The sequence below is a fragment of the Puma concolor genome, chromosome F2 (genome assembly GCF_028749965.1).
Source record: "Puma concolor isolate L17-30 chromosome F2, mPumCon1.1.hap2, whole genome shotgun sequence".
NCBI classification, from domain to species: domain Eukaryota; kingdom Metazoa; phylum Chordata; class Mammalia; order Carnivora; family Felidae; genus Puma; species Puma concolor.
The window spans coordinates 51006339-51021502 of NC_141684.1; the positions used below are offsets into that span (position 1 = coordinate 51006339).

The 15164-nt window shown below is 36.5% G+C and overlaps 1 protein-coding gene across 8 annotated transcripts in view; it reads right to left on the reverse strand.

The window, feature by feature from the left end:
• Positions 1-15164, reverse strand: part of RALYL (RALY RNA binding protein like) — a 712252-nt gene that overhangs the window by 81077 nt on the left and 616011 nt on the right. For all 8 annotated transcript variants that reach the window (XM_086695612.1, XM_086695606.1, XM_086695607.1 and 5 more), the window contains one exon: positions 5563-5726. In XM_086695612.1, coding sequence (XP_086551738.1) covers positions 5563-5726 — 164 coding nt within the window. The remainder of the gene's footprint in view (positions 1-5562; positions 5727-15164) is intronic.

Sequence of the window (15164 nt, forward strand, 5' to 3'; positions counted from 1 at the left end):
GACAACAGCTGTAAGCCATAGCTCCCAGTTGGCCATGTGATCAGGAAGGTAAACAATTGATACACTTACAACCATTCTGAACCCATTCAACCATTCTGTTTTTGACTTTCAGTACAATATTCAATACATTACACGAGATATTGAACTTTATTACAAATAGGCCTTGTGGTAGATGATTTTGCTCAACTGTAGGCTAATGGAAGTGTTGTGAGCACATTTAAGGTGCGCTAGGTTAAGCTATGGTGGTCAGAAGGTTAGGTATGAAATGCATTTTCTAATTATGATATTTTCTATTTACCATGGATTAATCACCAGAAATGATAAGATGTTGGAATATTTTTAAAAATGTTGAAATAATGTACATCAGATGTTAGGGAGGAAAGGAAGCATAATGCAAAAATTCTAGATCAACTCAAAATATACATATGTGAGGGAAACAGACTTTTTTGGATGTGTATAGGTTCAGAAATTATGTTATTAATTTACCTGAGAAAATTATTTTATTTTTTTTAAAGTTTGTATTTATTTATTATGAGAGAGAGAGAGAGAGAGCAAAGGAGAGGCAAAGAGAGAGGAAGAGAGAGAGAGAGTCCCAAGCAGGCTGTTACTGTCAGCATGGAGCCCAGTGTAGGGCTCAAACTCACTCACTGTGAGATCATGAACTCAGCCAAAGTTGGACGTTTAACCCACTGAGCCACTCAGGCGCCCCCAAGAAAATTATTTTAGAAGCAACCTAAAAATTAAGAATTAAATGAGAACAGATGCAAATAATTAATCTTATAAAATTTTAAATTGAGTCCATTGGGTACAATACCCAAATTGTACCTAATGGGTAATAATGATGACAGACCCTGGGAATTGTCAAATAAGAATATTTGAAAAATAAAAGATGTATAATATATAAATATGTAACAGAAGCTGGGAACTCAACCTCCAATGTTTATGTATAAAACATGAGCTTTTTGGAGACAAGGGGTATAGAGGTAAGGTGGACGGTGTAGAGTCAGTGAGGAAGGAAAAGCTTTCAAAAGTTCATGCTTGGATGGAAGGTAGTATAGCTACCTTTTGACTTTAAGAGATTAATAGCTGAGTACAGATTTATCTATAACTTTTTAATATGTTAATATGACCATGAATAAACTGAAAGGCCAGGTAGAACATCCAAATTAAGGTCGTTATGATGGAAGAGATAAGAATTAAAAGAAAATTCATTAAGCAACATAAGGAAAGGTAAAAAAGAGGAAATGATAAATTATATACTTGAAAAAAGGATGGAAGGAATATAATCCAATATACTAATTAATCCAATCAATGTAAAAGAATCAAATTTCCGTAACAAAGAATTTCATACTGTTTTCAAAATCAAAATTGAGATACGTTGGTTTTAGGAAATATACAAAAATAAAGTACAGTGTTATGTGTTGAACTATGTTCTCCCCAAAGATTTGTTGCAGTACCTGTGAATGTGACATTATTTGGAAATAGATCTCTGCAGATGTATCCAAGATGAAGTCATTTAGGGTAAGCCCTAATCCAATATGGTTAGTGTCCTCACATGAAGAGAAGAGACACATACACAAAGACGCAGAGGAGGACACCAAAATACAGTGAAGGCAGAGATTTGAGTGGTGTGGCTCATCACAGAATGCCAAGGACTGCCGGCGCACCAGAAACTAAGAGCAAGGAATGGAACAGATCTGTCCTCTAGAAATTCCAGAGACAGGGCACAGCCCTGCTGACACCTTGATTTTAGATTTCCAGCCTCCAAATATCTGTTGTTTTAAACCATGCAGTTTATAATAATTTATAACAGCTGCCCTAGGAAACTAATACACAAAGAAAGACCAAAATATAGGGGCACCTGGGTGGCTCAGTCTGCTGAGTGTCCAACTCTTGATTTTGGCTCAGGTCGTGATCTCAGGCTCCTGGGATCGAGCCCTGCATCGGGCTCCATGATGGGAGCCTGCTTGTGATTCTCTCTTTCTCTCTCTCTCTCTGTGCCTTTCCTCCCCTCTGTCTCTCTGCTCCTCTCCACCATTCATTTGCACTCTCTTTCTCAAATAATTAAAAATAAAATAAAATAAAATAAAATAAAATAAAATAAAATAAAATAAAATATAATAAATGGATGTATGGGGGAAATGTGAACCAAAAGAAAGCCTTAGCAGTAAAGGATAAAAGCATCAGACAAATCAGAATTAAAAGCTCAAAAATAGTAAATGGGATATTATATAAATGTAACAGTTATAATTCTCCAAGAGGTTATAGAGAGTCAGTACGGAAAAGGCCACAGACTCAAGAGATTATACTCTGGAACCAGATGCTCTAGAACCTGGCTGTAGTTCTTGGTTCTGTTATTGAATGGCTCTGTGGCTTTAGGGATATTACTTAACTTTTCTATGCCTCATTTTCCACATCTACAAAATGAGAATGATGATAATACTTCATTTATAGGGCACTTATAAGAAATGAATGAATATATGTAAAATTAATATTTTAAAATGAATTAACATATGCAAATTAAGGGGTGCCTGGGTGGCGCAGTCGGTTAAGCGTCCGACTTCAGCCAGGTCATGATCTCGCGGTCCGCGAGTTCGAGCCCCGCGTCAGGCTCTGGGCTGATGGCTCGGAGCCTGGAGCCTGTTTCCGATTCTGTGTCTCCCTCTCTCTCTGCCCCTCCCCCGTTCATGCTCTGTCTCTGTCTGTCCCATAAATAAATAAAAACGTTGAAAAAAAAATTAAAAAAAAAAAATTAATATATGTGTTAATGTAAGATTGAACAATAGTTGTTATAACCACCAAAAAAGTGTTAGCTTTTATTCTTTTTCCTGTTACTAATGTAAAACACTATATAAAAACCACCCAAGCAACGTGGGATATAAAACCAAACCCCAAGAAAAGAAAAAACTTTATAAAGTCACTATCATGGTAGAGGAATTTAAATAATCACTCTCAGAATTTGACATAATTTTCCACAAAAGAGCAAGTCTAGAGAGGACTGGTTAATACGATCAACAAGGTAAAACACACACTCTGGTCTATACGAAAAGTAGAAAATATATTCTACATTTTATTTAGAACATCTGATTATTATGGAACCAAAAGAAGCTCTTATAAGATCTTCAAAAAAAGATTTTTATAATCCCCATGCTCTCTCCATGATCCAAGAAAACTAGAAATCAAAAAATAAAAATGCCAAAAAACAATGGAACAATGTCAATATTAAGATACCTACTTCCAAGCAACTTTTGGACACGACTCCTCTTCTCTGCAACAGTGAGATGCATGGCAATCAAGTGGCTGAGTCCCACCTAGTTGTGCTTGCCCAAGAATGGCCACCAACTAGTGGTTCCAAACCATTAGTGGTAGCATCTCCTCAGGGAAGATTTAGAAATGTGTAATTGTATGTACAGTCATTACAAAGACTGAGGAGTACTATTGGCATTTAGGGTTTGGGGGTCAAGACTGCTAAAGTTCAACAAAGCTCAGAATACTCTCACACAGGGTAGAACTTCCATGATCAAAGTGCCAATAAAGCCCCCACTGATAAACACCGTTTTAAAAGTGACTACGAGGCAACAGTGACTGCAGATGCTTAAGATACGTGTATTTGAAATTAAATTAGTCTACGGCTATACCACCCTGAACGCCCCTGATCTCGTCTGAAATTAAATTAGTATGACCATAGTAAAAAAGTCTTCTATAAAGCTAGCAGGCAATTCAAAGTTCAATTTTTTACAGCAAGAACCAAATTCAAGAACTTTCTTTGCTTTTGACAATAATATGAGAGCATATAAGACTCTGTTAAGAGATTGCTGCAGAAACTAATTTTTCTTTTATTACTAAGACTCAAAAAGAGTATTCATATTTATTCTCAGAATAGATAAATCGATAAATGAGTACATAGGGAACTGTAAATCAATTTAATTTGTTATTTAGATTATATTAGCTAAGTCAGATTCTGAGCAAAACACACTTGAGTCATTTACCAGAAGCATTAGTGCTTCTGGCAACTATGTTTTTCCACGTTCTCATGTAAAAAAATATTTCAACAATGTTCTTTCTTAGTACTTGTGATGGTACTAAGGTAAAAGCAATGTTCTTTTTTTAAAAATTTTTTTTTAACGTTTATTTATTTTTGAGACAGAGAGAGACAGAGCACGAACAGGGGAGGAGCAGAGAGAGAGGGAGACACAGAATCTGAAACAGGCTCCAGGCTCCGAGCTGTCAGCACAGAGCCTGACGCGGGGCTCAAACTCACGGACCGTGAGATCATGACCTGAGCCGAAGTTGGATGCCCAACCGACCAAGTCACCCAGGCACCCCGGTAAAAGCAATGTTCTATAGTAGATGGGATGTGGGGAGGAAAATGAAGAGACATGGGTTCTAGTCTTGGCTACGTGATCTTCTCTGTGTTTACCCATCAATTTAAAATTGGGATAATAGTATTTGCCTTACTTGTCCGAAGATGTTGGGATGCAGAACAACTACAAAGTCACCACAATGGCCTCCCACGCTACTCTGGAACTTTCCCTCTCTCTATCTCTCTCTTATTTCCAACCTACATTTTCCCTCCCTCACGCTGCTGAGCCACATTGGTTTCTCTGGTGTTCCTTGACTGTTAACCTAAGGTCTCAACACCGACATTCCTCTGCCCACAATGCTCTGTCTCTGAGAGCTTCAGGCTCACCCCCTCACTTCCCTCCTGGCATCAGGTCTCTGTTCTAATGCCACTTTTTTCAGAGAGGTAGTCATAGACCATCCTGTGAAACTTTCTCTTTTGCTTTATATTACTTTATCCTTTGACATAGCAGTGATCTGTGTAACATTTCGTATTCTAATTTGTTTGCTTACTGTCTGCCTCTTCTCTGCTACAAAGTAACCCCAAAGAATGCAAGAAATTTTCTTATCTTTTCTTCTGAATAATATTCTAATAATAAATTAGAGCTTTTCTGAATCCCTCTATATAAAAATTTAGCAGCATGTTTAGTCAGAAAGCTTGTATCTCTACTTTTCACTAATTCATGTGAAGTTACATAAACCTTATCTTATTTTTTGTGACATAATATATGCTTTCAGACACCATAATGATTTAGAATAATATGGCAAGTTACATTTTTAACATCTTTATTATATCATTTGCCTATCTTTATTATCCCAGTGCTCAAATATTCAAAGCATGCACTAATTTTGTATACTACTTCTCTGAAAGGTAGTATATGCACTCTCGTTTGAATTTTTTTTTCTTCCCTAAAAGCGACATGTTATATTTCAGGACTGTAATATGTCACAAACCAGATGGGCCGAAAGCATGTTATTTGCTCTGATAAAAGTTTTCAAATTGGTCCTGGGTTTTTGTTATTCATGCTTGTGTCTGTCTCCCCTACTGAAATGTAGCCTGATGGAAAGCCGAGTCCATTTCTCATCCATTATATATTTCCCTAATACTCTGTGCACGGCAGAAACTCCATGATTATTAATTTATTGTATATAGGCATTCATGCAAATGATGAGCAGCCCCTCCCTTTTTGAAACATAAGTAAAATAAGGAAGGTTACTTACATTTGGAGCCTGATGAAGATGACCCACTGACGGTAGATCTTGATCCCCCTTTCATGGAAAAGACTCCTTTACCCCTGCGAGTCGCTGTGACGGCCACTCTGGGGCGCTTCAGTGGAATTACTGCACGTGGAGGTGGGGGCACACGCCCATGGTAATCAAATAACCTTCACAAAACACAAGCATGGCTGAGAGTTGGTTTATGCCTAAGTGTTCTATCAAACGTGTGAAATGATTAAGAAAATGGCCTTGTAAAAAGTGTCAGTAAATGTTTCTGTTATCGTTGTTTGCACACAGGTGTTTATTGGAAGTTTCGTTTTCAATAAAGAGATAGGACGCTGATATAGTCTGTGCATTCTAGACATTAGAATCTGATCCTCCAATATGAACTCATTTTTAAAGTGTGACAGGTCAAGGAACTTTGCTCCAATGGTACCGTGCAATTTGTTGAAACTATGCTAAACTTTGTTCCTGAGTATTTCTTTGCTTCATTTAACAGATTTACCCTTCTTAGAATAGAAATCTTCCTCTTACACATCAACACTTATTAGCACAGTAGCTTGAAAAGAGGGAAAGATCATGCAGAATCAGGAACAAAGCAAAGGAAATTATTGTTCCATCATAACACAGCTCATCAGGAAAATCATTTTGAAGTAACTCTAGATTAAAGAGAACAGCTGTGAGAGACAAATCAACATGGTGCCATACCTGTCTCTAAGGACTTTTTATGTAAGAAAAGACTCCCCGGACTGTACAAACAAGGAGACTGAGTTTAAATAAAATGGCACCAGCAAGAGGACAAAATTTTGTTGCACATATTGTGGAAATATGTATTGGGATATCTTTTTATTATTCTGACCAGTTGCTAGACATGCAAATTGAGACTAGTGATATTTGTATAGTAAGCTGTTGAAAATTTCTCTAACCAAAAAAAAGTACCAATAAAAATCCTAGAAGCTTTTACCAAAAAGTGAAAAAATGATATTCACCACAATCAATGCATTTCCACTAAACAATGAAAGGAATAAAAGTATGAGAGTATTTACTCATTTATATACATATGTAATGCATAGATTCAAAAACTTCATATTCTTCATACTGCATACTCAAAAAACAGCAAATTTTTACATACTTAGCACATCTGAGAAGTGTAAAAAGTCAGGGAAAAACATGAGGATGTATTAGTCATTCATTTACCAGTGAACAAGATGCGTTACTATTTATCCAATAGAACGGACTTAGAATGATCATTGACATTACTTTATTGTGATACCACTATATGGATTATATTCTCAAAACTGCTTTAAAACAGTCAGTAAGAATAATCTAATATGGAAGTCAGAAGTGAATTTCTATAATACGAAGGAAAAAATTTCTACAACAGGTTATTTTATAACATTACATCTTATTTACATATACAGACGAATACCTTTTTAGAAAATAATATATGAAATATAATAAAAATTAAGATAGGCGGGTGTCCAAATATTCACTCAGAAACATTGAAAACTCTGATACAATGGGGGCAAAAAAGTAGTATATAAACCACACTCGAAGCAGAACTTAGTCCTGTGAATGTCTCCCGCATTAGACAGCTAAAGTGTTCAAAAACTATTTGGAAGCATGCTGGGGAGAAACTAAGAGATGTCTGGAAAGGAAAAGAAATGGAATGAGACAGAGTTCAACAGAGGTGCCATCCTCTGTGAATAAGCAAAGTCCATTAGAACTGAAGAACTGCTAGCAAAGAATGGGTCATGGAGGTCAGCACATTATAGTTTACTTCAAAGGGAAGCGTCAGGATGAAGCTGAAAAGGGTTATGAATATCATCCATACCACTGGGGGCTGGAAAATCAAAAGGGTCAACTAAGCCTGCCCCTCATTTCAATCACAAAACAAGGACCACATCACTTATTTATAAGTTGAATTCACAGAGCACCTTAAGCTAGTGAACCAAAATATGAAGGCACTTTTTAGGAGCTCTAACACCCAACACTGTCGAGGGGAAAAAATATGGCAATTGACTCATCTCTTCCAGGGTAGATGCTGCTGCTTCAGATGAGGGGCAGCCTGTTTTGGAAGGACCATCTCCCCTGGCCATGAAAGTGCAATTTAGCTGGTTCATTAATTAAGCTGATCTATAAATTGGGTTAAGAAAATTTCTAAAGCACAACTAAACTATGCAACAATGGAAGAAAGCTATAATGAAAATGCAGGCCAAGTAAAGCCACCATAGTCACCACTACTCCAGTTACAACGTAATTCAAGAATATTTTACAGGAAAGTGAAACAAATGATTATCACTATTTCTATTGCTTCCCCCGACCAAGGATTGCAAAGCTTCCACTGTTGGCCAGGCCTAATCTCATGTGAGAAAACAGAGCTGCATTTGTTCATTGTATTTGTGACATACTTTTAGTATGTCACATACTCAGTATGTGTTTAGAAACATACTCAGAAACATACTCAGTGTATGTGGTGCCCTTTGCCTTCAATTCCTATAAGAGCGTAACCCTTGATGAGTTGCTTCAAAGGGCAATAACTCCTTTCTCGTCAAGAAGTAGGGAAAGTTTTACCAATTCTTTCTGCCATTCTGATGGGAAGATGTGCAATATCAGAACTTAAATTTTGACAAGGGATATATAACAACAACAAATTTAACAACAACAACAAAAGCTAAAGAAGGGTATGGACACTTCACATGTCAGTATAATTTTGAATTTACAAAATTTAATGGAGCTGAGGAGTTTCTTAATTTTCATTGGCTACACTTGCTTTTTCAGAAATAAAAGGAAAGAAGACTGGATATTGTCCGAAGGCACAAAAACATAACAAGAGAAGGATGGGAAGTGGGGGCAGATTTTCTAGGATTCAAGATGGGATGCAGGTGTTCTTCTAAATGCAGATGGAAGTAGGTGAAAGCTAACTCATTGGCTTTCTCATCAGAATTCTGTTTATAGCTAATCTAAGAAATTTTGCCTTTACAAGGTATTAGTTAGCAAATATTGTCGAGACCATGGAAATAGTCCACTTAGAATTACAGACTGACAGCAAAGATCGCAAATGCAAGAGAATTAAATAGAATCTAAATTTCAAAGGTCAGTTAAAAGCTTAAAACTTTTTCCTCTCACTTGTTTTGTTCCTTCAATTGTTAGAATTATTTACCCTCTCTTTTTCTTTAATTGTTCTTCAGTTTCCCTAATATGCATAGAATACTGTTTTCCCTCTAATATTTATTGGTCAGATAGATAATTATTTATAATGAAGCCAAACACATAATTTTTCCTTCTTCAATGTCTACCTTAAAATAAGAACCCTAAAAGACCTACTCTCGAGCAGTTAATAAAATAAATGTAACCAGATTTTAATAAAAACAACCCATTAATGAAATTTGAGGATTTAGTTTGCTTTATTTAATAAACATATCTACTTTTCATGTGGTCATTTCTTGTTTTGCATTTTGTTTGCTTTAATAGTATCTGAGATATGTAATTTTATTACCCAGTAAAAGATAAAAACTGGTGAAGAATCTTAATATTTATACACCCGATAAAAATAAACATAGCTTGTTTCTAAGAAGGATATAGATATTAGCTATTAAAAATTATCTGTGTGGGGTACCTGGGTGGCTCAGTGGGTTGAGCATCTGACTTTGGCTCAGGTCATGATCTCACAGTTCATGGGTTCGAGCCCCGCACCCAGCTCTGAGCTGACAACTTGGAGCCTGCTTCAGATTCTCTGTCTCACTCTCTCTCTGCCCCTTTCCCACTCATGCTCTCTGCCTCTCAAAAATAAAGAAATGTAAATAAATAAATAAATAAATAAATAAATAAATAAATAAAAAATTAGTTGTGTTTTGGACAAAGGCAATTTAAAGGCATAGTGACATATAAAATGAATGTGATTTTGAATGTTTGTTTTAATTAAAACCTTGTTAGTATTAAGCTTTAATAGTAATAAAGCAGAATTTTTGAAAAAATACATGAAAAAAACATAACTCCCAACATCATACTCTAAAAGTACTATCATTTTCTAAATATTTTCCACAGGTATCCTTATTTTTCACATAGTTGAGAACCTAATCTATGCATGGTCATGTATTCTGGCTAATTCTCCTTGGTTTATATTAAAAACATTTCTCAAGCCTGGTATGTAGTCTTCCTAATGTTTATTTTAATTGCTGTGGTGCATTTTCTCAAGTAGACATACCATCTTCTAATAATTACCTGAGAAACTTTGACTTATGTTTATTTTTCACTAATGTGATTTTAAAATTAAAAAAAATGTAATATTTGCATAATATTTTGTCACTGAACACTAAATTTTAATTTTAGATAAGTTATTTAGATAGATAGTTTTCAAGAATTGGTAATTACCTGTTTTGTTTTTTTTTTCTAAATTTCCTTCATGAGAAGAGTTGTTTCATTTTAATTACTTGTGAATCAAAAGTTAATGTGGCTAATGCTAACAAAAATATGTGGTCTGGACTAAGGGCTCAAAAACTAGGCTGCCTAGAGTCAAAACCTGAGAACAAGTTCAGAGCCATGACCTCACTGGGGTTTTTTAGCATATGTGAAAATCAGTAACCAGAGCATCAGAGATCTTCCTCTGTGTCTTGATTCAACCTTAAACCCTCCTCTTCAGCATGCTTAAGTTCTGATAGTTGTATAGTCTACAAAATCAGATTAAGGTGCCTCTTTATTTTTCAGAAGGGATATATTTGAAATCCACGTGAATGATTCTTATAGCTTATAGTTATATCTATTTTCTATACTGCTTGAACTACTCAAAATTCATAAAATCTGTCTATAATTTCCACCCGACTTCAAGTAAGCCTTTGGTTACAACTGAATCCACAGAGAATTGTCAAAGGCACGCTCCACTGGAGACCAGTAAATGAATAACTTCTGTTGTTTTTCTGTTATTGAAATTTCCTAAGATTGTCAGTGAAGTTGTCTCCCTGGGTCTTGGACATGATTTTAAAGGCAAGGTGGTTGATGGGGAACCTGGTGGCTCAGTCAGTTAAGCATCTGACTTCAGCTCAGGTCATGATCTCATAGTTGGTGAGTTTGAGCCCCGAATCCATAGGGCTCTACTCTAACAGCTCAGAGCCTGGGGCCAGTTTCAGATTCTGTATCTTCCTCTCTGTCCCTCCCCTGCTCATGCTCTGTCTCTCTCTCTTGAAAATAAATAAACATTAAAAAAAAAATTTTAAAGGCAAGGTGGTTGAAATCCTGAGTGGTATTTTTTGCAATTTTTTTTGCCTTATATTAATATAATCTTTATCTTTTGCACAACTCTGCTATCTGCTATATTTTGTATACAGCTTTGGGTAATGAAAAAGTTAATATATTCAAACAGCAGTTGTGAGGTTATAAGTGACTAAAATGATGCTCTTATTTAATGCTTATAATTCTGTAATGTGGCTATTGTTAGGTCATTTTGCCCATGAAGAAAAGTTGAAAACAAAGTGATGAAGTGACTTGGCTAAGTTTAAACAGTCAGCACATGCACAACTAGGCCTGAAATTCATGCCTTCTTACTCCGAATCATACCCTTTGTCAAGTGTACCATGCTGTTATCTCCAAATATTTAAGTGGTATAATATTCTATTGGATGGTAATTTAAACTTGCATGATGAAACATACATTGCCTCTTGCTAATATGTTTTCCCAATATTTGAGAATATATACTGTGCTCTATAATCAATAACCTCAACAACTGCAACTTGAGGTGGAGTTTTTTCATTAACGACAACTGTAATAGCTTCTCTTCTGTTAAGATACACAAGGTCAAAATTGTGGCAGAGTTGAACAATGCCTATTTCACATCATTTAATATGTGTACATGTTTTTTACATGGTAAAGCACTTCAGGCATTTCTTTTCCTCTATTAACAGAAACTTACTCATCCTGGAGGTTATAAATGGCTCAGTATTGTTCCTGATACTACTGAAAAAGGATTGGATTAACACTGCTAATATCTCAGAAATGGAAAACATTCCTTGGGGGGATTCAATATAATTTTAAATGTATGTATCTCTTTTTACTTAACTTGGAAGGGCATAAATATTTATCTTTAGTTTTAATACCATGTAATGTCCTTCATTTAGAGTCAGACTTGACCTTTTAGAAGAAAATGCCATCTAATGTTGTAAATTTATTGAGCAATGCTTTGTGTAATATAAAAAAAGTTTAGGGGCGCCTGGGTGGCTCAGTCGGTTGAGTGTCTGACTTCAGCTCAGGTCATGATCTCACGGTCCGTAAGTTCAAGCCCTGTGTTGGGCTCTGTGCTGACAGCTCGGAGCCTGGAGCCTGCTTCGGATTCTGTGTCTCCCTCTCTCTGCCCCTACCTCACTCATGCTCTGTCTCTCTCTCTGTCAAAAATAAATAAACATTAAAAAAAAATTTTTTTAAGTTTAGAATAATCACTCAAGTCTATTATTTAGTGATAATCTTCATGATCCTCGTAGCCATGAACAGACACTCATTTAGTCTTTAGAAAAGTTACTGCTGGGCCAACGTATCAGAACAATGACAATACAATGGTGCTTTACGTAAAGCGGTTTTCTAAGCTGAAACTATCTAAGGGTTGAAAATCCCCAGTCACATTAAAATCCCCAAACCTGGCAGAAAACGGGTAACAATAGGATGTGGATGTATGTCAGAGACTAAGCTATTATCTCTCAGCTTCAGACCCACCTTTAACCACAGTTGGAGTTGGGACTCTGCCAACTACATTTCCGTGGGGGCCAGCTGGCTCCTTGCTGGGCTTAGCCCACTCAGTCACTACTCAGATGACTCGAGTTTAAGTGACTTTGCAACACATGCAGGACAGTCCCTTCACCTTCCCTTAAGAAGGTCTACGTTTCAAACCCCAAGTTCCCCCTCTGGGTTCAGATAAAGCGGCACCAGCTGAGCAGAGTTTCTGCTCTGTAACTCCCCTTTTCCACATTAAATTTTGATAATCCCCAACCTCATCCTCTGTTTTCCCAAACTTGGGGTTGGTAGCTGCTTCCTGTAGTGGCTAACTCCATTACACCACAGTGTTTTCTTTTTGCTTTTTCAGTTCCTTAATACCTAGTTAGAAAGTTTTTACATACAATTATCCCTGTTACATGTAACTAAGTGATTTCTGTTTTCAGAACCAAAAACAAGGCCGCTTGGGGTTAAAGGAAATAGCTGAGGGTCCTCTCTCTGCAAGTAAGTGTGTTTAGCTCCAACCAGAATGCGCTGGGAGCAGGAAAAGGGAAAACCATAAAACAGAATAATCTGGAGTCATCACAATAGACTGTTTTGGACCAACCGACCCACCAGTTTATTTCTCACAGGGACGATGCTACATGAATATCAGTCAGAGAAATACATTCATCATTATTGTTAATGGTTACTGTTAACAATTATTAGCAGTTAACATTGATTGCACAGTAAAAATATACCAAGCATAATGCTGATCATTATACATATGTTGCTTCATTTAATCCTCAGAACAATCTTATGATGCAGAAATTAATTTCTTGCTCACATCGTGGATGAAACAACATATTTTGTAGTATTAAATAACTTGCCCAAGTTTGCACCACTAGTAAAAAGAGAAAAAAAAATTAACAAATTCAAGCAGAGTGTAATTTATGAGAGATTACTGTGGATAAAATTGTTAACACTTTGTAAGCTATTTATATTGTCCAGCCTCTCCATTCTGTTTTTCTTTCATGAGAATCTATTTTCACAGGGAACTCCTGACTCTATCCACTAGTGGCAAATGCTTATATCTTTCTTAGCCAAGTGTGAGAAATGGAAAATAAACTAATAAGAGCACAGATTGCTTAGACAGTCAGTTAGCAACACAACAATACTGATCTTTTGTGCACTTATAAGCCAAACAGGTTTTATATAAGACAAACAAATTATTTTGGGAATTGTTCAGGGTTAGCTTTTTTGTGTAGTGGAGAGCCATCTGAAAGCTTCAAGCTCTGTAACTATTTGGCTGATTAAGGCTCTTGCTCTGTGGCAGGTAAGGATAGATTTATCTATCATCTCTATCTCTATCTATCTATCTATCTATCTATCTATCTATCTATCTATTTATCTATCATCTAGCTAATGATTTTTATTGAGCCATTTTAAGCAGAAATTCTTAAAAAAATTTTTTTTGACATTTATTCATTTTTGAGAGACACAGAAAGACAAAACATGAGTGGGGGAGGGGCAGAGAGAGGGAGACACAGAATTTGAAGCAGGCTCCAGGATTTGAGATGTTAGCACAGAGCCTGATGTAGGGCTCGAACCCACGGACTGCGAGATCATGACCTGAACTGAAGTAGGATGCTTAACCGACTGAGCCACCCAGGTGCCCCTAAGCAGAAATTCTTTAAATGTAGAAGGATGCCACAAGATTGAAAACATTCAAGAGATTACAATTCTAAAACAGTTCTATACTGACAGATTAAAACACAATGTACGTTAATTGAAAACTTTATTCAGGGGGCGCCTGGGTGGCGCAGTCGGTTGAGAGTCCGACTTCAGCCAGGTCACGATCTCGCAGTCCGTGAGTTCGAGCCCCGCGTCAGGCTCTGGGCTGATGGCTCGGAGCCTGGAGCCTGTTTCCGATTCTGTGTCTCCCTCTCTCTCTGACCCTCCCCCGTTCATGCTCTGTCTCTCTCTGTCCCAAAAATAAATAAACGTTGAAAAAAAATTAAAAAAAAAAAAAAAGAAAACTTTATTCATAGCAATTAGGACATTGTTCTACATCCTGAAAAAAAGCTGTATTAGAAGATGTCTATAGCATTGTCAAAAACTAAAATTTTCAAATGGTATGCAGACTATTGAAATGTTATCTTTCCTTAATAGTAAATGGGGTTTTTTAATACTGCCAGACCTTCAGGTCATTTCTAGGACAAGTTATTATAAACTATTTAGTATTTAAAATAAAATACTATATTTTATAGAAATTATAAAGATCCTTTGAGAAAATTATCATTTAAGATTCATATTTTGTCATAAAGGCATCACTAGTGAAATAACTTGCTTCACTAAGCAGTTGAACATAGTGGTTATGAAGGTATGATTGTGGGTCCTATTTCCCTTTAGGTAAGGCTGTCTCCTTTTATTTAACTCTGAATTGTTCTCCTTCTGTTTTGCATATTCACACAGTCAGTTATTGAATCTAAAGGAATAGTTTATGATTGTAGTTTTGTCATGAATTTACTCTATGATCTTGGGAAAACCAAAGTCTCTCTAAACAAAGGAGATGAATTAATACAAATTGGGTATCCACTATGTTTGAGCCTTAATGATAGTGCCTGAGGATACAATAATAAGAAAAACTGGGCATCTTTTCTGCCTTCATGGAGGAAGAGAGGCAGACATAAATCAAATACTGTCACCACAAAGAAACGCAACAGTAAAAACCAGAAGTGCTGTGAAGGAACAATACTGGGCACTGAGAGAGGCCCACAGAGGAACCTAATTTAGTCTGAGAGTGGTGTTCATGCTGAGATCTGAGGGATGAAGTCAGGTTAACTGGATGGCAGAGGGAGGTATGAGGAGAAGGAGCAGCACAGAGGAAGGTGTTGGGGTGGGAGGGTCCATGGTGTTCTTGTGGAACT